The sequence below is a fragment of the Neopelma chrysocephalum genome, unplaced genomic scaffold (genome assembly GCF_003984885.1).
Source record: "Neopelma chrysocephalum unplaced genomic scaffold, ASM398488v2 Primary Assembly neopelma1_72, whole genome shotgun sequence".
NCBI lineage: Eukaryota > Metazoa > Chordata > Aves > Passeriformes > Pipridae > Neopelma > Neopelma chrysocephalum.
In genome coordinates, this window is record NW_020897732.1 from 6,999,553 (window position 1) to 7,024,323 (window position 24,771).

At 37.4% G+C, this 24,771-nt stretch overlaps 1 protein-coding gene across 1 annotated transcript in view; it reads left to right on the top strand.

The window, feature by feature from the left end:
• The window catches only part of PTPRN2 (protein tyrosine phosphatase, receptor type N2), a 645,766-nt gene that overhangs the window by 160,692 nt on the left and 460,303 nt on the right, over positions 1-24,771 (top strand). The window contains exon 3 of the mRNA XM_027687014.1: positions 2,194-2,307. Within this exon, the coding sequence (XP_027542815.1) occupies positions 2,194-2,307 (114 nt within the window). The remainder of the gene's footprint in view (positions 1-2,193; positions 2,308-24,771) is intronic.

Below are 24,771 nucleotides of genomic sequence, written 5' to 3' on the forward strand. Positions count from 1 at the left end.
AATGTACTATTTGCATGACTCCAGTTCAACTGTAATCCCCAGTATAAAGATCCTCTGTATTTAAGAGCTGGTATTTGCCAACCCCTCCTTGAGGGCATCGCTCCCGCTCCACTCTCCTCATGCTGCATTTAGCAGAGCCGAGCACTATTTGTGGTTGCAGCCTCTTCAAAGCTCATTATGCCCATATTTCAAGTACAAAAGCCAAAGTAACTCGCAGTTTCTCCCTAAGCAGTCCCAGTGTTTTTGGATAGATTGTATAATGCAGCTCAGACTCATGTGCTAATTGTTAATTTTAGAATTCAAATGGGTTTTGTTCTATTCAAAGGAAGTAGGCTACAGGTTTCTGGAAACTCTAAGCTTAGGAAAAAGGGTCTGGTCTCTTTTAGAGTTTGTGAGTGAATTAGCTTTTGCATCCATGGAGATACCCTTAAATGATACTTAATACAAAAAAACTCTAATTTGTACTTAATGTGTATGCTTTTCTGGACTCTAAGATAAGATAATAATTATTTTTAAGGTACATTATCTCAAAGAATTATGGAATATTAGTTGTTTATACAAACATAGATTTTGTCCTAAGCCAGTAATGGTGGTATTCCAAACTGGAGCTCTCTATGTCAAGCTGTTTCATTTTGAACAGCCTTGTTCCTAAGACTAAACTGTTCTTCTATTCCTTTCTGAGTCAGAACCTTATTTATTCCTGGTATCCATCCATTTACAAGTGACTGATATTTATATACTTTGCTTATTTCCAACTGCAACAGGTTTTTAAAAAGGGGTTTTTTTAATCTGCTGTTAGGCTGCTTTTTACATTATATGGCAGAAACCCAACCATATCTGTCTATGCGGTTTCCAAATTAAACTTAGTTTCCAATAGCAAAATTAGACTCAGATGTAGGTTTTTAATTTGGATTAACTTAATTTGGCAGTTATAAGTGACAGGAGGATTGGAAAGGCAAAGAAAGGAAAAGTTGGCTAATTTCAATGAGGTATTTGTGTATAACAGTGAGGGCTAATAATGCCCTTTTTCTGCATCCTGGTTTGGTTTATTTTCTTTTATGCCATTATTTGTGTTTAGTGAACAGCTGGGCCAGTAGTTCCCATTTGTAGTCCTTTAGCTCTGTGAAGTAGCACAGAAAGTAATGGACGCTTGCAAATTAATGCTTACCCTTATTTTCTGCTAATCTGGGGTAGCTCTCCTTTTGGAGCGTAGATGTAATATCAGAGCAGAAGTAATTACTGTGTTAAAACTAGGATTGCAGTAGAATATTTTGCTAATTAAACTTGTTGCATTTAAATTGCTTCCTTTGGATCACTATATAGAAGAGAACTATTTTGAACAATAAATGAAACCACTTTCTTTCTCAGAAACCCAGAATTGCAGATGGTCAGATTGTTTGTGAAGCACCTAGGCTCTGAATTAGGCTTTTGTATGAAAGAGAGAAAGGTAATTTGAATGTTTGAACTCCCTGTTCCTCCCACACATACACAGGAAGCTTGCCTCAAAATGGACAATTCTCTAAATAAAGACTAATAAGAAGCTAAATTAATTAGAAGGTGTGATCTGAAAAGACATTGATGAGAAGAGTCTGTCATTTCAGACAAATGGAATGGAGCTAAATAAATTAGGCCACATTAATATCTCATTGTTCTGTGAGCAGCTTTCTTTTATTGCATTCATTAGAGGGTACTTCTTGAAATGAGCCTTTACTAGCCATTATGGATTCAGTTCTCATTTACCAATGCCTAACACACAGCTCCTGCATTAAAAATGTTTCAGCAAATCCTCATAGTTTCTGCAAATTAATATTTATATTTCTGGATGCTGCACTTTTCATCTGCAACATAGTAGGCATTGAACATTAAGTTTTTTTCCCACTGAATTGTCAGTAAAGGATTTTTACATCTAAAGAGTTGAGAAGCAAAAGTCTGAAAATACTTTATAAAATAAACTGTATGCATAACCTATACAATAGAATATTCCTCCAACTAATATTCTTTCCAGTATTTATTTTGATAGAAAATATCCTGTCTCATGACTTCAGTAGTCCTTTGATAGCTTTTTAAAGTGTCTTTTAAAAGGTTCCTTCAGCATATAATTAGGATGCATTGGAAATGCGCATCTCATCACACTGTTCTTCCTCTCAGAAAACAAAATGTGTATTTTTCCTTTTCTTTTTCTCTCTCCTGCAGATGGAATATTTGGGAGATGTCAGCGAGTGCCAGTAATAGACATCTATAAATATGACATTTCACCCCCTGTTCTGCAGCATCTGAAGATCATCCTGGAGAAGCTCTCACACAGAGGTACAGTAAAAACTCTAGAGTGGGGTTGGATGCACTGGGGGTTACAATTCTTTGTGCTCCCTCTGAGGTGATGTCTCTGGTATTTTTTGAACACAGTGTATTTCGGGCCCTGCAGTGCAGACTTTATAAAAGGAAAAAGCCTTTGGACTCACTGAATCTGCCACAAGGACCTGGGGAAGCAATTCTAGGAGAGTTACTTCCTCCCTATGTAGCACACGTCTGTGACTGACATTATACCGGAAGATTTTAGGGTCTATGAATGGTGGTATCATATAAAGAAATCAGCAGGAAAGAAAAGAAGTTTGCCACTTATACTTTTACACCACAGCGTGTTTCAGGGTGCACGGGCAGAAAACACACAACTTCCAGTCAGATGGAAACAGTACTTAACTTTTGAATGAATTCAGATAAGGAGAACTGCTCGGATTTCATTTCAAGCTGCATCTAGTCTGTTCCTTGTAATTTTTGTTCAGCTTTCCAAATTTAATCTCTGTGCTCTTTCCAAAGCCAGAAAGGATGTTCTAACTTCTGAATGGCATAACTTGAACTAACAAATCAAAACTTGGATAAAGTGAAAGTCAATAAGGTGAACAAACCTTTGAGACACTAATACATGAGATAAAGCACTTGTACACAGCCACAGGACCAAGAAATCTTTGTATTCTAATTTTTTCCAAGACTATTGTTGGAATGGTTGATTCTGCACTTGCATCATCTGTGTGGATGTTTGTTCCTAAATACTTTCCAATCACAATCTTGATTGTAAAGTAGGAATATTGTATTAACATGATATTAGTTCAATGATGAGAGAAAATTGGTTTCTCAGAAGTTTGGGGCTATACTTAGAGACTGGACTTCTAGTTTGGAAATCACTGATTTAGAGGATTTAAAAATTTTCCAGGCATTTATTTCCTGTCCAGCAGCCCGTCCAAATGAGACAAACTCAGCAAAATTTGATTACGGTAACTCCTGTCTGATTAACAGTCACATGTGAATAGTACTTGTGGCTCTTTCACTTGTCATTTTCTAAAGGCTAAGTAATGCAAGCAGATTTATGAAAATACTCTTTTGTCAGGGCAATACTCTGTGAGTGGAAAAAATAGTATCTGGTCTCTGAATATAATGAGGAAGGCGAGGTGGGGGGAGCACGAAGTCACCTAAATTGGTATCTGAAGTGATCCTGCATGCATGGACAGGCAGCAGTCATTTACATCTCCTGACTATGGGTCGTGTGTTCTATGTAAAGCTTCCTCCATGAGGATGTCAGAGGTAAGAGACCTGCAGCAGACTGATGTCCCTCTGAAGGGACACAGGGATACCCCAGGTCATCTCAAAGGATGCTTACCTGTCTCTGTTTCCCTGCTTACCATAAGATTTTGGTTAGTTCAATGGAATTGTTGTAACTTCCCCCTGCCAAGTGCTTCTCTGATAAATAAATCGACCCTTTCTAGGATCTTTGTTGTCTTCAACCCACCACTCCGGATTTAACTGTTGCAGAAAACTGCAGTATACTTCTTTTAAAGAAACTTGGACACTTAAATTTGGTCGTGTCTCATAATTTTTCACAGCAAGAGAATGACAAGGAACACACAGATTGAAACCGTGGTGGAGAATAAAGGACTTTTGCTTTTATCCTTTCTCACTCGTGACATTTAGAGGTGCATACACAAATGTGTATATGCTTTGAACTGATACAAAACTCTTGCAAGCAGTTTTTGTGGCCTGTGGGTATCCCAGTGAAGGGAATCTTAAATATATCTGTGAAAGATAACAGAATGCTGGAATGCTTTTGCTCAAATGATTGATGTGATAAAATCACTCTTTTTTTTTTTTTTACTCTCAGTATCTTGGCAAATTTTGTTTAGTGAGGACAGAAATATGGAAGGAGTAGAATCAATACAGGCTATCAGATTAATGGATTACTGACATCAGGTTGCTCAGACAAGATTCTGCTGTTTGCTGGTGCTATCAGATGTAATACATCCAGCCCTCAGGTCATGTTTTCTGGCTGTGATGGTCACTTGCAGTGTTAATGCTGTTCTCCTGCAAATTGTGTGCAACATGGGATGAGCATTTCTGCAGTGTAGATAAGCAAGACATTGTCAAGACTATGCAAATATTTCAGGCAACCACCAGAAAGGGCTTCATTTTTTCAGAGGTCTTATTTCCTTTATCTATGTAATACCCCATTCTTCTTGTCATCTCCGAAATACTATTGTCTAGCTCAACTTGGAGTTCCCCACCTTCCCTGGAATGGAAAGGATGGGGGACAACATCTGTTCTCTCCTTTTTGTAAACAGCAGGACAATTTTCTCGTGAAAGACTCTATAGTAGGTCTTATGATTAGCAAAAATTTTAGTAATGTCTGTATAGAACCCTTTCTGGTTTTATTGGCTGTGTAAAGAGTTAAGGACCAGATACATTGAGGGCTATTAACTTGAGTGATCTTCTAGTTTTGTATTTATGTATTTTTCTAATGGGATTGTTTTTTTCAGATTTGCTTCTTTCCTGGTCTCTTCTTGAAGAATTACTAAGATCATCCTTTTTTTTTTTTCTCTCCCTAGCAATGGTCTGTTTACATCTATCTCCATAGAATTTAAAAACAAAAACAATAGAAACCCTTGCAAAATGTACATCCTTTTTCTTCCCTATTTGCTGGTAGCTTGTAAATGATGCCTGTATTTGAATCGTGGTCCAAAGGGAAGAATGTTTGGTGAGATGTTATAAAACACAGGACAAGGTGGTGTGAATAGCAAATAGAATTTGTGACTCTGCCAGCTCAAAATGTTTACTACAATAGGGAAGCATAGGACAGAGGCTTAGATGAGTGACATACCTGATGATAATCTGTTTAATAAAGGACTTTGACTAAAATTGAATTCAGGTTTCATAATGATATAGTTTTTATGTCTTCTTTACACATTGAGTCTATCTTTGCCTACACTATCTACTAGTAGATTGATGATAGAAATGAATGCCTTGGAATATTGGATAGTTCTCTACAATGAAATGATCTATTAGCATTCAAATACCCTTGCTTATGGCATTTTCACTCCCACTGTCCTTGAAGCAGTCAAACCTTCAGGAAGAAGATTTTCTGAAGGTTCCATTTTTATAAATGTGACTGTCTGTATGGGAAAAACCCTTCTCACAGCTGCTGAAACACGATGAATCACTTTCTGAAGGTGGTGGTGCTATAGTTTATAATTTATAATAATTTGTGAGGAATTGAAACTTTTCTCATTGTCTGATAAACAGGACAGTCAGAAGGATGGGACTAAATAATTTGAAAAGGGAAATGTTGGAAGTGTCAGCATAGAGGAGTGAATGAGTAGTGCCTGAACGAAAGGGAAATACTTATTCCTCTGGTTGGTCTTTTGCTCTTCTGCTTCACCTTGTCCAACTTGGAAGAAGATACTTCTTGGAGTGTACGAAGAATGATAAATCTATGCATTTCCTGGTTTGAGCTAAAATCCAGAAAATATTTTTTCTTTCTTTTTTTTTTTTACTTAAATGCATTCAATTGATTATAATTTTTTTAGTTTGTTTTCTTCTTGTCATGACAATATTATTGTAAAGGCAAAATGATCACATCACTGAGATTCTTAGCATGATTGTGGAATGGTTTCACATTGATTATGGACCTATAAACCATGAAAAACAGGATAGGAGGGCTAAGCATGGGACATTATAACTCCAAGTATGAAGCATAAATAGTACTTGAATATCACCATAAGCAATAATAAGGGAGAACAGTAGTATTTCTCAACCTGCTTACTCTAAGAGGCATTTACATTTGTTTCATAGAATAATTTCTGACCACTGGTTAGAAACAGCACCACGATAACATGGTACTAACTCTGTGAATGTGCAGCTGCCACAGCAATGAGCGTTACTTGACAGAGGAGCTCAGAGATGGAGGCTGAAGGACACACTTCCTTCAAGGCATCGGAACAAGGATATTTGCAGAGGGTCACAACAAATGCCCATCTGACACAGGATTCTGCCTCTGGGAGTGGGCACTGCACGTTTGGAGAAAAAACATAAGGAAAGTCCGAGCATGCATTTTGCAGTGCTCGTACCTTCTCAGCATTGTGTGCTTGGTGTCACACGGGTTAGGAGATAGAAGTCATGTTTTTGTGTTTGCTGTGTGCTCTCTGGGCACTGTTTCTAGTGCAGTTTGACAGGACACTCTCTATTAGAAATAAACCTTGTTAGACTAATAATAAGTACTTCAGCTTCTGTCTTGTGTTTTAGTTAAAATGTAGCTACACCACAGCTATTGTCCCTTTAGTGCAGGAACCGTGCAGTGTGACTATTTGAAAAACAAAGCAGCTGAATATTTTTTGGGGTTTTTTTTAAGTGACTTGGAATAATTCCTAAATAATTCCTCAGTACTCTTGCTGCTACTTAATTTTTGTGGTAACACCTTCTTGTTCAAAATGTTACTTTCAAAGAAAGCAGTTTAGTTCACTCTATTAAGAAAATCCTGCTTAAGGTATTCAAAAATCAACAGGGTTATTAAGAGAACAGTAGGATATGCTTTTAAATTCATGTAGCTTAAGTTGGTAAGAAATTCTGGAGAGGCTCATGAGCTGTGGAAATTGGCAACAGATTTACAGACTATTTAAAAACAACAGCACTTTTTTCCTCTTACTTGATTTCTTTGCAACTCAGGAAGTTCTTGACAGGGAGAAAAAATTATTTGTCCAAAATTAATTTTAAGCAGTTAAGTGTAAGGTGATTAATATAACTTTGCTAGAAATAATTTTATATTCTTACAGCAAATTTGTTTAAAAAACTGAAGTGATTTACAATCAGTTAACTTGAAAATTGAAATGAATGTGACTTGTCATATACAGCTTGTGAATTACAAAAGGGTTGCTAAATATTTCTTTCAGTCAGGACTATTTTTCAAGGAAAAGTATCATTTGTTACTGCAGCAAAGGTAAGACTTGAAAGTAAACCTTTATAAGCTCAGTTTTGAAATAAACTTAAAAGGAATAATACAGTTCTTGCACATATTTGTGAGGAGATTATCATATCATTATGGAGGTATACAGAAAGCTGCAACCCAGAGAGGTAGGAGAAAGCAGGTTTGTCTTTAAATTCAAATATTGATATAAATGAAGGCAAACTCTTCTTTTGGCAGAGAGCAGTGTGTTTACATCTGATTTCCTGGGCATCAGCTTGCTCCAGACATCTGTCTGTGAAGCAAATTCTTTTCCTAGATGGCTGCTGAAGCCAGGAATTGAAGCATAAGCCCCATGACGAGCTACAGTGGAGGAACTGAGCTGGGACTGGACATATTTACCTTCTCCTGGTATCACTGTCACGCTGCCTTAACTTTTTGGCTCAATGGACAAAAACGTGCTGAAAAGGTTGCAGAAAATTCCTGCCTTTGTTAAGTGCTAAAGCACCACTGACATTTTTTGGCCTTCAAAGACCTAAATAGAACTTCAGAAATCTAAGAATGAGTTTCAGTAAAAGCAAAAAGATTTATTTATAAAGCAGCAGAAAAAATACACTTTGAAATCCTGTTTTGAACACCTGTGTGTCACACAGCACAGAACTAAAAAATAATGGTTTTTTTTTCCTATTTGGTTCCTTGTATGGCTGCTCTGCTTACCAGGCATGATCTGACATGGCATTGACTTGTTCTTTGCCATGTAATATATTTGTGAGAAATGTTCTTTTCAGGAAATCGGTATTTAGCAAGAATATACTGGAATCATAAAAATTCATTATAGGAGTGAAACAGATTCCATGTATCAGGGGAAAGATGCTAGAAAGTACAGAGGAAATATTTTTAAATATATATATTTAGTTTTATCCACATCCATAACACTGTTGTGTAAAGCTTTTTGATGTTGCAACATTTGAGTAACGGGATTTTTTGAAGACATGTATGTCATCCCAATAGCATCACAGCCCTTTTGTTTAAAAAGAATGATCAATCAGAGCTTTTACTTGTGTTTTTGATAAAATAGCACATTAACTATTATGTTTGATAGAAAGGAGAAAAGGTCTGCATGTCTCCTTTGTGTCATGTTTCTGTCAACTAGCAGTGACAATTGTCAACTGGGATCAGGATGTATCAAGTTCTTTGTGGCCCAGGTAACTTTACAGCTCTTCTTCCAAGGGAAACATAGAAATTAGTGATAATATAATGCAAATATCAAAGGTTGCTGATCAATTCCTACATTGCTTCCTTTGTTTTGAAGATGTCTGTGGCACCTCATGGACTTCAACCTCTGCATTAATGTTTTGTCTTTCCCGTGAAGCTCTCTGTGCTCTCTGTTTTGTGGTTTGTTCTCTTTCTGGTCTTTGAAATTTAGGGACTGTCTGTGTTTCTTCCTTCTGTGAAAGAAGCAGCTCTGAACTTCATTCTTATTCTCTCATGGTAATTTAAAAAAAATTAACACCTTCCAAGGGACCATTGGGCCAGGCAAACACTGGGCTTGAAGTGACATAGGTACATAATATGTTTTTAAAGCACACTTGAAAATGCAGCAATCAAATTGCAGTTCATTATCAGTTGTTCCCACACTCGGAATGCCAGCAAGTATCAATTCAAGCATGAGATTACTTCTTTAGCTGCTATATTCTCTAATAACACTACTTTTGGAAACCGTGAGTAACAATATAGCATATCCAAACTAATTATGCCATTTTGTACCATTAATCTATAATTATAGCCCATTTACATATTCAGCATAAGACTGTTTTTTTATCATTACACTACCAGTGCTTTCTTCCTGATTTGTTTATGACTAGGGAATTTGTTTTCCTCTTATTTCTATATTCATTGCATTTCCTCATCTACAGCTTTTATCTTGACCTACATGGTCTCATGTTCTTTTAAGACATCAAGTCTTAACGACACACAGTGTTTGACATGTTTTTTAGGTTTTTAATAGGTACTCCAAATTCTGAAATGTTTAGGTTTTTTCAAAATCATGATTTTAATCTTATTCATACAAAACCTCAACAGGAAGATCGTGTCCCTCACACAATCACGGTATGATTGAAGCTTTACTTTGTTTTAGTGACAAGTGTGAATTCCCAAAAAAGCTCTTTTTTCCATTTGCTTTACAGAAAAAAATATTGGGTTTTTATTTTCCGCTTAAGATGTTTTCATTCTTTGCCTCATGGCTGTGGTAGAATGCTTCTGACAAATGTAGCAGTTTCCTGAAAAGGCTGAGTGATGTTAAATATGTATTTTAATTCCACTTGTGCTTTCTTTCATGCTGGTTCCTAGCAAATACTCACTGTATTTCACAAGCTTCTCCTTCTGTTTTGTGTTGCCTGTACATATGTGTGTGGTCACAGAGAGACAGAGCAGTTCATGATAACAAAATCGTACTATGCCTTCAACACTTTCCATTGCTCAGTTTTTCTTGTACAGCTTCTCCCAGTCTTAAAATTACAGAAAAAAGACTTTCACCCCACTTTTAGTCTTTATTCTTGTTGCTGTCTGGTTTCTAATTAAGCCTTACACAGACCTGCACTACATTTTTAGCTAAAGAATCTCCAGTCTTTTAGGAGGGCTTTGGAGGTTCTTCCTGTTTGACTTGGCATATGTCATACATACAGCTATTAAACTAATTTTTCTTTCTTTATCCCAATTTGAGGTTTGTGGGGGGGTTTTTTGAATGCTGTATTATCACATTTCTTTATCATGGTCAGGTGATTGATTTTCTTTTCCTTATTTTACATGTGAGCTACCCAACAACACAAAGCCTCTGATATAAAGTGGAAGGCTCATGAGACTGCAATATTTAGAAACTTACCTTTTTTTTGTTCCTTCTCTTTTTTTCTTTTTTTTTTTTGTTGCATTTGTGAACAGCCAAAATTCCTGCCTGAGCTTCTTCTAGTCGTTTGATACATTTCTAGAAAGCTGTGCTGAGCCTTCAGGTGTTCCTGTGTTCCTTCATCCCTTCCTTAGTAGACAGAGTAAGGAAATGAAAACACTTTAGCACTGCAGTTCAGCTTTTTCTAATAGTTTGATGAAGTTCAGGTCTTTCCGGGTAAACTCTATGTTCATTTCTGATAATGTTATACTTAGTGATGTTCAATATAGTGTTAAACATTGAGCTTTTCGGGTTTTGTAGTTATTTGGTTTTTAGCTCATAGTCCCATTCAAGACATGGAAGGATTTAATACCAGCCAATACTGCAAAACTTTGTAAAGCCCCCTCCTAATTCAAAATGCTACATGATCAAAAGGTCATGCTAACTCACATGCCTTTTGCCTTTGCAACTCTCCATGTGGTAGGTCTGTTCTCTGTAAAATTCCAGGCTTCCCATTTGATCAGGAGTGTAAATATATAAACAGAATACACTTCCAACACAGAAAGATACCTTCTTTCATCTCCTACATTTTCTGCCCCCCAAATTTAGCTGGAGGCACAGCACTTCCATGCCTCTGTGGGGGCTCCCTGCTGTTACCCACTCGCCCACATTTCTGCATGGAAGCAGCACACACCCAGTTTGTTTCTGTGCAGAGACCTGAGCCCGTTGCTCGCCCTACAGAACCCTCCTGAATCTTTGCTTCACTTCCCTCTGGGGTAGCTACCTGACAGCGTTCCCACTGTCAGACTTGCAGCCCCTCCATCTCCTCCAGGTTTCCTGCTGCTCCTACAAGCTTTCTTTCCATACAGCACATTCATGGAATGCCAGCAACTCCTCATCCAGGAGAAGGGCTGGTGCAATATGCTTGTGCATAAGTGATCCCTTGGGCCTCTTCCCCTTAATCTCCTACCGGTATCTCCTGTAGTTTTTCTAAAAAAAAAAAAAAAAGGAAGACAAATTTTAAAGGTTTGGATGTTTCATCTTTAAATGATAATACTTTGAGTCTTCAAATCGTATTTGATACTCATCATCCACAAGTTTCTAACCTGATAGACTGATTATATTTATCCTAATTTCAGAAATACTCTAAATTTCCTAGCAGTAATGAGTATCATCGTGCACTGAAAGTATTTGCTAACGTCAGTTCTATGCGACTTGGGCCACCGAAAAAGAAACTGATTAAAAAATTCATTAAGATAAAAATCATTCACCTTAACACTCCATAAAATCTTTATGAATAGTGAATACTTCTACAGAAGTCAGAAATGAATTGCAAACAATTTTTAATTATAAAAAGGGTTAACTCTCCACCTAATGAAATCATAATAACTAAGTCAATTAGCCCTACACAGAAAGGAAAATGCATTATCTTATGTTTTGGGTTATAGTTCTGATATTAACAACAGACTTCATTGCAAACTGCAAGACTGGGCTTTAGCATGTGTTTGCCTATATGTGGGAAAGGCAATGATAAAATATTCTTCCCTTTTCTTCCATCAGAGTGAACTTTGTTTGGACGTTGCCTGCAGGCCTGAGCAGAGGGCAGTGAATGCTCAGAAGAAAGACACTAAGTTTAAAATTAAAATATTCATCAACACTGAAAACTTCTTACTAACCACCTTATTAACCCATGAGGTAATTCCACCAGTCAATAAATAAAAATGGAATGTGGCCCTCTGTGGTAGTTGCTTAAACTGGGAGAATTTTCTTTAAGCTGAGAATAACCTTAGAAAGACTGGATAAAAAATCAATTCAGAAATGAGAAAAATACTCTTGAACCCATCTTGTCATAACTCAGTTTTTTCTCCCTTGTGGGTAGTGCAAAACCTGTCTGCTTTTAAATTTTAATTAAAGCTTAGATTAGTTATGATCATCTAATCTTTCCTTTGCACTGAAGTGTCTGATCACTGCATATAAGTATCCAAAGTTTAATCTGCTTCCAGTCCTCCCAGATTTGACAGTCTAATTAAGTGCTCAACTTTAGCACTTAGTATATAAGAAATCTCACTTCATGTTTCGATTAGATTTTAGATAAAATTGGTCACTTACCTGTTCTGCTAAAATATTTCTGTATGGTTTTATTGTTTCATCTTGGTACTTAATTCAGCTCCTTTAGCAACCAACAGATTTCCTTCCTGCATTATTATGCTAAAAAATTATGTGAAGGCTCAGCCTACCGTTGGCAGTAAAGCATTACTGGCATTGTACTGAGGTGTCTTGAAAGACATTGCTTCAGTGTCAAAATTAGTATATAAAAATATATGAACATACAAACATTGTTTCTAAGAGTAGTGGCTCATTGTTTATAAAATCCACTGTGTTTTTCTCCCCAGGGTATGGTGACTGAACAACATGTCCGTAGATCTCTGTTATTTCTTGCACACGACTTTGCCCTTCTCTCTGTTGGCCTGTTCTTTACTTCTCTTCTGCAACCCTTCACCTCATCCCGGGTTCCTTGTGACTAATTGTTTTCCATTGAACTTTGGGAAGAGATGACATTCATCTCTTATTCTTAGGTCAGCAGCTAATCAACACAGAAAACTCTAGGACAAGCCTACTGTTTCCTGTTAAGGAAGTGGATCTTTATCCTTATGCCAGTTTGTTCAATGTGTAGGCAGGTGATCCACATTCTGGTAATGTCAGCACATGTTAGGTGGATGAAGATGTTATTTCAATTGCTCCTACAATTGTGTTCATAGCAGGCTTACATTTGCTCTGTGGGAGCCATCTTGACCCAATATAAATATTCAGAAGGTTGAAAATTTGCAAAACTGTTAATCCTCTACCCTTTCCCATCCCATCCCATCCCATGCCATTTCTCCTGCCTCATTCCATCCCATTTTCCAGGCCACATCCTATCCCATTCTTAATGACACTGAGTTCCAAGACAGTTCTTCGAACACTTTGCCACCCTGGATTGATTCTGCAACTGCTGAACCCAAACTGTGAGCTCTGATGGTGTGGAGGGCCCCAGCTCACACAGACAGGCCTCTGCAGCCTCTCTCTTGTGGGGATCTTTGGAAACAGTAGAGAAACGGGTGCTTTTAGGGTTTGAATTCAGACAACTGTAGGATGAAGGGAATCATGTCCCAGATCTCTCTGTCCATATTACTTAGCTCTCCATTGGCTGGGGAGTCAGTAGCTGATCACCTCTGCTCTCTCATACAGCCACATGAATTTGGCCTCACTGAATGCAGTATTTGAGTTCATGTTCCCGGCCCTGTGGGGAGGTGTTTAGAGGAATTCATTTGTGCTTTAAGGATAAGTAGGTCCTGGTACAGCTTTGATAGTCTTACACAGGCTGAACAGAACCTGAGAAACTATTTCAAATTCCCAGTGCCAAGGTCACTGAAAAAAAATTTCAACTTTGCTGCAGTTTGCCCTGGCCCATACTCTTGCAACATTTTAATTATTTTTTTCTGAAATCCTCTGGGCACTCATCAGTTATCCATGTAGCAGCATAAACTAATCACTGCTCAAATTCTGACCTTTGTTGAATAGCAGGGGCTCAGGCAATTTCTAATCCTGCTGTGTTATTTTGGCATAAACTTCTTTGTGCAATTTATGCTAGAATAGATCCTAGTTTTATCTTGAACTTAACTTTGACAGATCATGGTACAGGTCCTTCCCTGACAACTGATGATATGAACTTATCTTCACTGGAAGGTAGTTCAGCTTTTAGCCTTGAGAACATTCCTGTGATCTTAAATTTTCAGTTATTTTTTTGCTTCACCACTTTTCTTTAAACTAGGGACAAGATAAACCTGTTTACATGTCTTTAATTTTCCAGCGACTATGCCATGCAGTATTATTTTTCATTTTTCTTAAAACAGTGCTTTAAAACTATACAGTAGACCAACTTGGATATTTTGGAAAATTTGTGGGTTTTTGGGGAAAAAAAGCTGTTGTATCTTTATAAATTTCACAAATGCTATGGTAGCAGATTTGTTGGAATAGTCAAACTGCAATCTTTTTCATCTTACAAAGGAAGTGGGTCAGGAATGTCCTTATTTGATATTGTTTTATTAATTTCAAAATACAGCACCTATCTTTGTTTCTACTAGTCATTCCTTGCTGAGGCTACTGAAAGGATCAATTTTTATAGTGAAACCTGCCATTTTAGAGGCTTTCACCTCCCTGCTGTTTTACTGAGCAAGTGGCAGCTGAGGGGGGTGATGCTGAGGAGGAAATGTCATTGATTTTCTAATGTTGCCATACAGGAGTATTTTGAGATGTTCCTCTTTATTTTAATTTTCCTTTTTCAAGGATTCAAAAAAAAATAGATGAAAAATACTCAGAATTTCAAGTCTGGGATGGTGGAGTCAAAGCATGCCTGAAAAAATGTATTTATTTTCTGGAGGATCTGTGCTAAGACGTTGGATGTCTGGGTGAACTGCCTGTTCCAGGCTGGGTCTTACTTTGGTATGGCCACCTAGGGCTTGAGAGATTAAAGGGCAAGAATTAAGAGCCCTTGGTTTCCTTCATGGATGAGTGAGCAATAGGCCAACAAGCTCTTCATTTAATATGAAACTTTTTGTAGAAGTGTAACAATGTTTTTTCTGGAAAGCAACATATTATTAAGTCAATATGACTTTTTGCTGTTGTGCTTCCAATGACTAATGCAATAGACTGCTTGCACTAAGAACAAGGTATAATTGCAGTAGCTTTATTTATCTTTCACAGATATTATTTTATCTATTTCTTAAGATTATTTTTAAACTAATGTTTCTTTTAAAATTTACACCTGCATAAATAATTTCCCAAATGTATCTACATAAAGACCTGACTCTTTGTCCTCTGACAATGTACTTAGGTAAGTTGGTTTTAAAGGTAATTCTAGGTATGAAAATCAGGTATGATTGCAGAAACCAGAGCTTTTATATGTGTCAGAGCTTTTATAACCTTTTATAGGAGTTTCCAAAACATCCGCCACCTGCACAGATGCAACAACTTTAGTGGTACAATGAAGAGCGAGCAGCAGGTGGAGCATGAGTATTGATTTTGGCACTGCAGGACTTTGAATCCCACAAAGCAGAATTTAAACAAAATGCAGGAGACCTGAGAGTAGTGTCACCAGTTCTGAGATGGGAAAAAGTATCCTGAGGCTATTATCCCTCTTATAAATGGTAGTGTGGACTTTGCATTTTCTTCCTGGTGGTGCTTGCTGCATTACTCAATACTCTGAATAATGAATCTTATTTTTTTCCATGTGCTCTTTCAATTTATGGAGGATTCATCAGGTGTCTGTGTCTACTTTTGAAAGAAAGATTACTGATCTGGGCTTGAATCACAGATATATAGAGAATAATCAACAATCAGTCTCCTTACCTGTTTTGCTAGGGTGCTGATTAATGGATTTAAATTCAGTATTTCTAGATTTCGTTCTCATGTTAAGCACAGTCTGCTGTTGCACAAGTGATATTTACATTCTTTAAGATTAGTGAAATGCATACTGCAGCTCCTATAAATATGAGAATTAAGAACCTTCAGGTCAAATTACAGTGGATCCTTCATTTCCAGGCTGCAGAATTGCTCAACATTTTTCTTTTGAGTTAGTCAGGCAATAAAAAGTCAATCATTGCAGAGTGTGTGTGTGTTTATAGGCTGCTGTACGGTGGAAGGAAGCTACATTTTATCAGTGGGTTTGATGTAGTCGGGCCGGGCACAGTGAGTGAGCTGTATGCATTCATTCCAACAGAACCGGTTTTATACCACACCAGTTAAGGTTACCTGGCTCTTTGTGCCAGTAATTAGTTTTCAAGTCACAGCTTTAGAAATGTGAAAACGACATTCTCAACCTCAGTTATAATTTTCATTAACATTTGTATCTGTTTGCATTGTTTACAAGTTAAAGATGGAGGGTCTTAGAAACTTTGGCTCTTTTCTTCAGTTGTCCACCTTTACATTCCGCATTTCTGATGCTGAGCAACAGGGCTCTTCAAAGGGTGTCTTTGAACCGCTGGAGAGACTCATTTCTGTTTGTCTTCCCTACTTCACATGGGGTTCAGAACAGAATCCAACTGTTTTTTATGTATTGGCAAGACTGGGAGAAGACTTCGTCAGAAGATACTTGGAAGATGCGAAAAGCACAGTCTCATCCTGTATCTGGCTTTTTTGGTTCCAGATGAGCCTTGTCTGAAATCAGATTTTGTTGACATTACCCCATGGCAAAAAAACCACCATCTTTAATTTTTACATTTGTTCTGCCCTTCCCTCTTAAGCCATTATGTCTGCTAGCATATTTCTGCAGACTGAAATAAAAGATCCAGAAGCAGTTGTCTGGTTTAGCCAGCTAACAAGTCTGGATAGGTGTAAAAACCCATTGCTCTGGGCTGGTAAATGATGAAGTGCAGTGTTAGCTCACTCAAGTGATTCATCTGGCTGAACATCCTCTGACAGTGATGGGTAGCAGATATTTAGGGATAGAGGGAAGGAGTGCAAGATGCCAAGCAAGCACGGAATAAGCTTTTCCCTTGTATAACTTCTGACATTCAGAGGTCTTAGGGACTTCACAATTCTTGTATTGTACTATGGAAAAAACTACTTGTGACACAGAGAAGCAACTAAAAACTGGTGTCAAAGCAAAGAAGCCATGATTTGATGAAGTAGGAGGAAAGCTGAGTGATAATTGGATCTTGTCAGCACAGGGTTTCCCTTAAAAGTCCTTTGTAGAGCAGCGATAGTCAATCTCTGAAATTCAGTCTCTGAATATTAAAAACATTTTTTGGGGATATTGTCTTTCCTCAAGCAAAAAATCGTTATCATTCATAGTGATTCTTGAGTCCTCTCAAGAAAATAATACAGCACATTTCTGGGTTGGGTGTCCTGTTTTTCATTAAAAAAACTTCTTCAACAGTTAATAATTTCTTCTCTGGGCCAGGGCTTCCAGAGCTCATTGTGAACACCCCATGGCATCCCTCAAAGGAGCTTGAATTACTCTGAAGTAAAGTCATAGCTGGAAAAAGTTCTGCATTTCCAAGGAGAAATATTGCACTGGTACCAGAGCTCAGGGAGAGCACACTATTCCTCCACCCACTGCACCAGAGGAAACTTTCTCCTCAATTGTAATTACTGCAGTATGACGTAAATGAAACCTGGATCTAGTATTTTTATACTAATGCTTTTTTTTTTTTGGCCTATCAGGAGTAAAGGCTGGTTTTCTTAATAAATAAACTTAGCCGGTTTCTTGAAGTCAGATTTTAAGTGATGATATGCACAGTAGGGATATATTTCATAGGAGACTTGCTTTAGGTTTTCACAATAACAGGCCATTGGCCACTGTCTCCTGTCCCATCATCACTTTTTGGGATATCAAATGGATATTTCCACAGTATCTTCTGTATTCTTAGTTTGGCTGCATCACCACTGATTCTCATTATGAATTTTTCATACATCATATGTTTGTGCTTTTAATGGAAACGGAAAACACCAGCACCTTCTGGATTGGGCATGGAAACAGATGAACTAATTTCACTGAAATGATGACGATGTGGAAAAGTACAAGAAAGTTTAAATGCAAAAATGAATCTGCTGTGGATCCATTCCAAATCCTGTTTTGGCAGCCCAAGATTAACTGTGATCCAGCTGTGGAAAGAACCCAATTATTTGCCCCTTAATCTTTTGCAAACTGAGTTCCTGGAAGCTGCATTCCATCTGCCTTGAAATCTGTGTCTTGGCTTATTTTTCACTAAGAAATGCTGCAGCCTCTAAGGATGGACAGCTTTGGGATTCAGAGTGACTATGCCATATGATACATCATTTGACTGTTAGAAAAGCTGTTTCTTTATGGAGAATATACTTAGTAGATAATCTAATAGGTCCATTTACCCTTTAATTTCTTACATTGCTGTTAATTAGTATCAAATTCTGGCTGCATTGAAACACTACTGTTGGCCCCATTTCCCATTGCTGTCTCTGGGATCAAGCTTCATTTTTCAAAGTTCTATAGTGAATTTCCATTACTCTGGGAAAAAATAGTATTTTTTACTACACCAAAAAAATTGGATTGTTTTCCTTTCTATATTTTTTTCTTTCTTTATGGAAGCAGTGTCAAGGGTGATGTTTAGGGAGAATTTTTTGGAATCCTAATAGTAGCAGGAAAGCAGTGCTGTGATCCTGCCAGAAAAAGAGTGCCAGTGTACTCTAGATGCCTCCCCAGAATAGTTTATAAGGATCTGGGCTAACTGTGTCTTCCTTACATATATTCTCTTTGTGATCATTTCTAAGGGGTGTTATTTTGGACAAGATCCATTTTTAAGGCACTTTTGAGTTATCCACTAACCCTTTAGAAAGCTGGCTACCTGTAGTAAGTATAAACAGGCACTCTTCTATTTTCATCCAATTTTTGCCCCATGAATTTTTGAGGAAGCTGAGCCCACTGATGAACAGCACTTGCTGCTGGCATGTTCTGTCTCAGCTTTGCTAAGAGAAATGGTAGAGAAGGTGGCATCAATTCACTTGATGCTCCCACCAGCAGAGCAGGCACATCTGGATGGAAGATGCTTTGTGCTCAGCAGTGTTAAGGGTCTCTCTCCCTTATTCTCAGAGTTGTCAAAAATGTTCCTAAAAACATGTTGTCAGGCAAATAATGCAGAACTGAATTAGTTTGACTATTTTCCTTCTGTGTTCCTGTTGAAGAAGCAGGTTCATCTAAATGAGGCAGCATAAACACGAAGCAGAGTGTTTGGGCTTAATGTTACAATTTATGAAAAAAACGTTAACTGTCAAAGACTTAAAAGGTTCAGCATCTGCTGTATCACATACTGCCAGCCTCTGTGGGAGAATAAGGGCAGCATATTCCAGAAAAGCAGCAATAAGATAAAGGCACCAGTGAAGTTAGAATCCTTCCTTTGTATCTAAGAAAGTTTGCACTTAAGACGAACAAATCACTAGGCACATCTATTCCAATCCTCCTCCAATTTTAAAGCTTTCATCCTTTTAAAAGTTGTTGTTTTGTTGGGGGTTTTTCTTGTTTTTATTTTACAACCAAATCTGAGCACCTTTTAATTTTCAGTATTTGTGTTCTCTATCTCTGGTAGATAAAGAATTAATGTTATCCTCATTTCACAGATGGGCCACAATGGACTAAAGGGTCAGGTTCACAGAGATACGTAAATATTTACATTTAAATTTATTTCAGTAGCAAGTCTCCTGCCTACATAAGATGCTTAAATATGTTTTTGGTCATGGACCTTAGTGATTAGCTGAGATTTTACAGGAAATCAGTAGTGACACAGAGATCTGAACCCTTTAGTGTTCTTTGAGTTCATCTCTTTTTGCTGCGTGCTTGCTGGGATTATGTGAAGTCTAAGCCTCCATTCTCACCAAGCTGGTTTTAGCATAATGGGACAGAGGTAGAGAAAGCTGCTTTGATAGCTGTTTGCCTTGGGCTTTATAAAACAGAATTGACTTTAAAAAGGCATTTACAAGTGACCTAGTGCTTGCTAGGAGATGGCCACTGCTGTTGGATCAAAAGCTAGAGGAGATACAGCTTCGGGACAGAAGTAAAATCTCTCTGAACTGCTAAAAGAATCAGTATCGGAAGAATTGAAGGGGAGGTGGGTGAGGGGAAAGCACAGAGTAGGTAAAAGCAATAATTTCTGAATATTTATAACCTCTTTTGTGTTATCACACAATTGAAAACAAAGGAGGTGGAGCCTGTGTTTGTAATTAAACTCTAATTCTGCAGGTCAGAGGGTAAGGTGACATGTTTGCACTATCTGCTTTTCAGGACAACATATGGTGTGATTGATATTGACTCTAGAGAGTGGTCCTCACACAGCTGTAATGATGGGGATGTGAATGTGATATCAGTTCTCTAGGGAGAGCTATAAACTTAACATTGGGGGATAAAGTGAATACAGTATCAATAAAAAGATATTGCAGCTATTTCTGTCACTTGTGCACTGACACTCACAGCCTTGGCAATAACAGGCAGGTCAAAACACCTCCCAAAATGTGATGAAGAACTTATTCTATTCTTTGGTTTCACCACTTAGGAATGCAGATCTGATTTTAAAATAAATAAATAAATAAGGTCTCTTGCTTCCACTCTGATGTAAGAGCTGTTGATATGGTAACAAAGGTTACTCAAATTAATTCTGGAGAGGAATGTAAATAGCAAAGTGTAGGATAATGGGATAATTATATTGATTGTTACAGTAAGGGTGTTTTCTTCACCTGAATTAAAAAATATACTCTTTTCTGCATTTAGTATGAAAAGGAAAGACTGTTTAAGAAACAATATAGAAAAAAAACAGTGGAAAAAGTATATAAAAAGCTGTCTGCCATCAAATATAAAATCTTTGAGTTCAATAAGGTAATACATGATGCAGGTCTACTGATTTAAACTGAGGCTGGATTGCTCCTAAGAGTATATTTCTTTTCATCATGAAGGACAAAGCTAAAATTACTTATTTGGTGTCTATATCTTTATAGTACTTTGATTTCTGTGGTGAACACAATTGTAAAAAGTGAAGCAGACTTTTATGATTTAGATCAGGGAGGTTTTTTTTTTAATCAAAAATGGTACGTGAAAAATTAAATTGTGTTCCAAATAATAGAATTTAAATTTTTTTAACCAAACTCTACAGTATTATGATAGTGTTAGAAGCTCTTCTTGCAGACTGTTTTGGTTACTACAGAATAGACTCTGTACAGAAAGCTTTTGGAGACCCTACAATTTAAGAGACAAGAAATGGACCCTTAAAAGGGCATCAGTGCAACACACAGAAACTATGGGATTACATGGGTCGGTATAGAGACAGTAAGTCTGCTGTAGCAGGAGCCCTACAGGGATGAAGAAAGGGTGATATGTCTTTGCCTGAAAAATTCACTCTGTCAAGACCTGAACATACAGCTTTAGGCAAGAATATTAGATACCTCAAGTCTATCACGTACAAAGGCATTTTTCCCAGGTCAATCACTTCTGTCCTTTCCAAGTGATTTGTAAAAGGAAATCAGTAGGTTATACCTGGGCTTTCTGGTTGATTTTTACTTCCATCAGAAGTCCAGGAGAAAACTGAGAACTGGGGATTTTAATGGTGAAAATTCAATACTGCAACCTCATTACTGTTCTGTTATGGATTCTCCTCATCCGATATCTTGATATTACCACTTAGAGCAGTAAAATGGTTTCAATTTATTAAACTAAGTGTTTAGTTGGAGAAAATCAAAAGTGCATGCTAATGTCACCGTATTGACAACCCTTCATCCTTGCTGTGGAGCTGCCTGTATTTATGTTACCATTCAGTGGGAGGTTCTCTAAATGTTGGAGGCTGAAGCCATAGTGAAGACGTTTCTGTCAGATCACTGCTGCTTAATTAGACAATATTGCTTTCAACAGTCCTGCTCAATGGTTGTACTCTTTAAACCCCAGGCTTTACCAGGGACCTACTGTACACTGTGACTTGTGGAACGTGGTCTCCAGCCTGAGTATTTCTGAAAATTCAGTATGTGGATATTCAGAATGATTTTAAAACTCTCTTTTTCAGTTAGAAAACTGGCACTATAGAGAGTTTTGGTTTGCCTAGTTTTGAGACATGTTTGCACATGTTTTTTAGAAATAAAATGTATATGTTGCTAATTAATTGGCTGAGGCTTGATTGACAGACCAAAATATTTTTAACTGCAAATCCTAAATCTAATTTAAATCTCATTTCATCTGTTGTAAAGAAGCTTGACTGATTAAAGGCATTTAATTTCACTGACATGCAATGGATATGATCTTAATGCCACCCTTTTTTAACTGTCTTTTCAATACCAGCAGTGGAAGTGAAGCCTGTAGTCCTGAAGGGAGACAGGGTTACATAGTCTGCATACAAAACTTCACTGTCTTATCCACAAATAACAAAAGTTAAAGAATATAACAAGTTAGTGCTCATGTCCTTTAAAAATACATTTTGAAACTAGCTAAATAAAAGTTGTTATCAATATAAAGTCTGTCAACATCCATCAGAAGAACAAATGTGTTAGATTGATGATGATAAGAATGGAACTCTCTCATCTCTGGGCTAACCAACTTAGATTTACTGCAGGTCATCTAAATTTATTTATTGTCATATGATCTGGGCAGTATGAAGGAAGTTAAAGGTAAGATCTTTTTGAGTGAGGTTTGCTTTGGAGGAGGGGGGAATATGATTATTGTAGTAGCTGAGAAACTTGGAAAAAAATGGACAAGTTTCTGACAGGTCACCCTTTCTACTAAAGTATAAAGGGCAGGGGTTGAACAGGCATAGGAGCTGAACTGAGGTGTCCCTAGGTGGAGGCAGACTGCCAAGGCATTTAAGGAACTATGCTTTGCTCATGCACTGACTGTCTTGTGGGTGAGGTTTTAGCCTCTGAGGTTGACAATCTGGTAGAAGTCATACGAGTCTTTCTGCTGGAGAAGGAATGGCTCTAACTGTTGGGAAGAAAGCTTCTGTGTGTGGAATTCTGTACATGGAACAGAAGTACAAGTTGCAAATGAATCAGATAAATGTACTGGTTCACCTAAATCTGTGTACGTTGATTGTCCAGGGAGGTGGGAAAATTCCTGTTCCTTATTGGTTTATCTAAGCCTGTACTTTATTTCTGACAGTGTCAGGACAAGATACGAGAAGGAGACTTTGGAGGTTCTGTAGATTCTATAGTTTGGCTATTTTCCCCTTCCTGTGTTAATTAGCACTGAACAAGTGTTGCTGGGTAGCTCTCTGTTATGTTGCAAAGGAAATCTCTTGCATCTGTTTGATAGAACTTTGAATACCTTTGTATTTATGAGTACAAATACTGTATGTTAGTCTCCTACCAGGACCATTGAGAAGTCAGGTATCAGTGAATTCCTCTCAAGCATTTATTTACCTGATGTGACTTTGCTGGGCTTTTTTAAATGTAGCATTGTAAGGATAACAATGTTTGCCCATTGCATTAGTTCAGCTCAGTCGTTCATTAAGTTTTGAATTTATTAACTAATTTGACAGAAAGGCAAGTTTGAAATACATTCAGTATCTATGAGCTTTGTGGAAATTGGTGGTTGGGTCAAGGAGAGCTCCCAAGTGAATACCCCTATATAGAAGGAAGGACCACTCTGTTTTTGTTGGTGTGTTTGGCTGGGTGATACACAGATATTTTGAAGCCAGGCACAAGATGTAGGAAAGCATCTGAAAGACAAAAAACATTTTAAAATAATGAGAAGAGTAAATAAAGGTGAGAAATATAGATACTGGTGTAGGACATAAGGAGATATAAGGAGTGACATAAGGAGAGTGGTGTGGTGACACAAGGAGAATGGGACAGAACTGCAGGAGAAAACAGCAGAGAGTGCTTGGAGGGAGTTGGTACTTCTGTGGATGTGGGACATGGACCTGAAGGAATATAGCCTTCAGATATAAAGGGATAAATGGGAGCCATTTCAATTGTTCTTCATAAGTATGCCTTCTATTTCTTTAACCATTCTCGTTGTCTGGTGTTAGACTTGTTCCTTGTTTGGTTTTAGATAAGCAGGGCAACACTGCTCAGAGTATTTGAGTGAGGATATTCAGACATCTTCATATTTTAGGACTGGTAACAGCCTTCCTGTGCTCCTCCATATTTTTTGTTGTCCATAGTTGTGCATAGTGAAGCTTCCCATTTATTTCCTCCACTAAAAGAAGATAATTAAATTTGTTCCCAGCAAAGTACTGCTGCAGATTATTTTGTCCAATGTATACAAATTTCCATTTTTCAGCAGTTAACTTGTTTTCTCAGATTCCCTCGTGTTATCAAGAACCTGATTTTTCACAATATTGCCACATTTTCCTTAATCTGAGGATATATATTAGCCTGTGAAGATGGCCATACCACCTGTCACACCTCCTTTATGGGACATTATTAAATAATCCAAAGATCCTAAAGGACCTTGTATATAAGCAAGAGGACTGAAATGAAATCAATATTTATATAACTGTAAATGCAGGAGGAAAACAGAATTCTTACTGCTATTTTAAAGTTAAAAATTAATGTTTTACATAACACAAGTGTTTATTGGTAGCAAATGAAAAATTTATTGATGGAAACGTTTAAAACAAACATCAGGGAGGAAATGCTCACATGTGACTAAATGTGACTAGAACATTTTTGGTCAATCATTTCTTGAGTTTACTCTCTGACAATCAGTGTTGTCAGTACCTACAGTCCAAGCAAAATGTGTGTGGCAGTGGTAACTGAGTGTTGTGAGCTGTGGGGGACACCCATCCATCTCCAGAGCTGCCCAGTTCACTTGTTTACTGCCTTTGCTAAAATTATCCTGCACGTGGAAACCTCCTGGAAATGGATATTTGTAGGAGCTTCCCCACCTGTATGACTGCAGCAGAGATCCAGTGCAGCAGCAGGAGAGGAGAATTTAACATCTATTCACATAGCTCTTTTCTTACTAAATGAAGATGTTCTTTGAGAAATAGAATACATTTGACACTGTATTTACCATTCATGTCTACTATGAACAGAATTATTTTATAGGCAGACACATTGTTCTCTCACATATTAATTTTTTTAAATGCATTTCACTTCTGCTGACAAGCTATTAAAATTCAACATTTAAATGTCACACTATGGCATGTAATTTGCTGTCATGAAAACAACTATGGATTTATTTTCT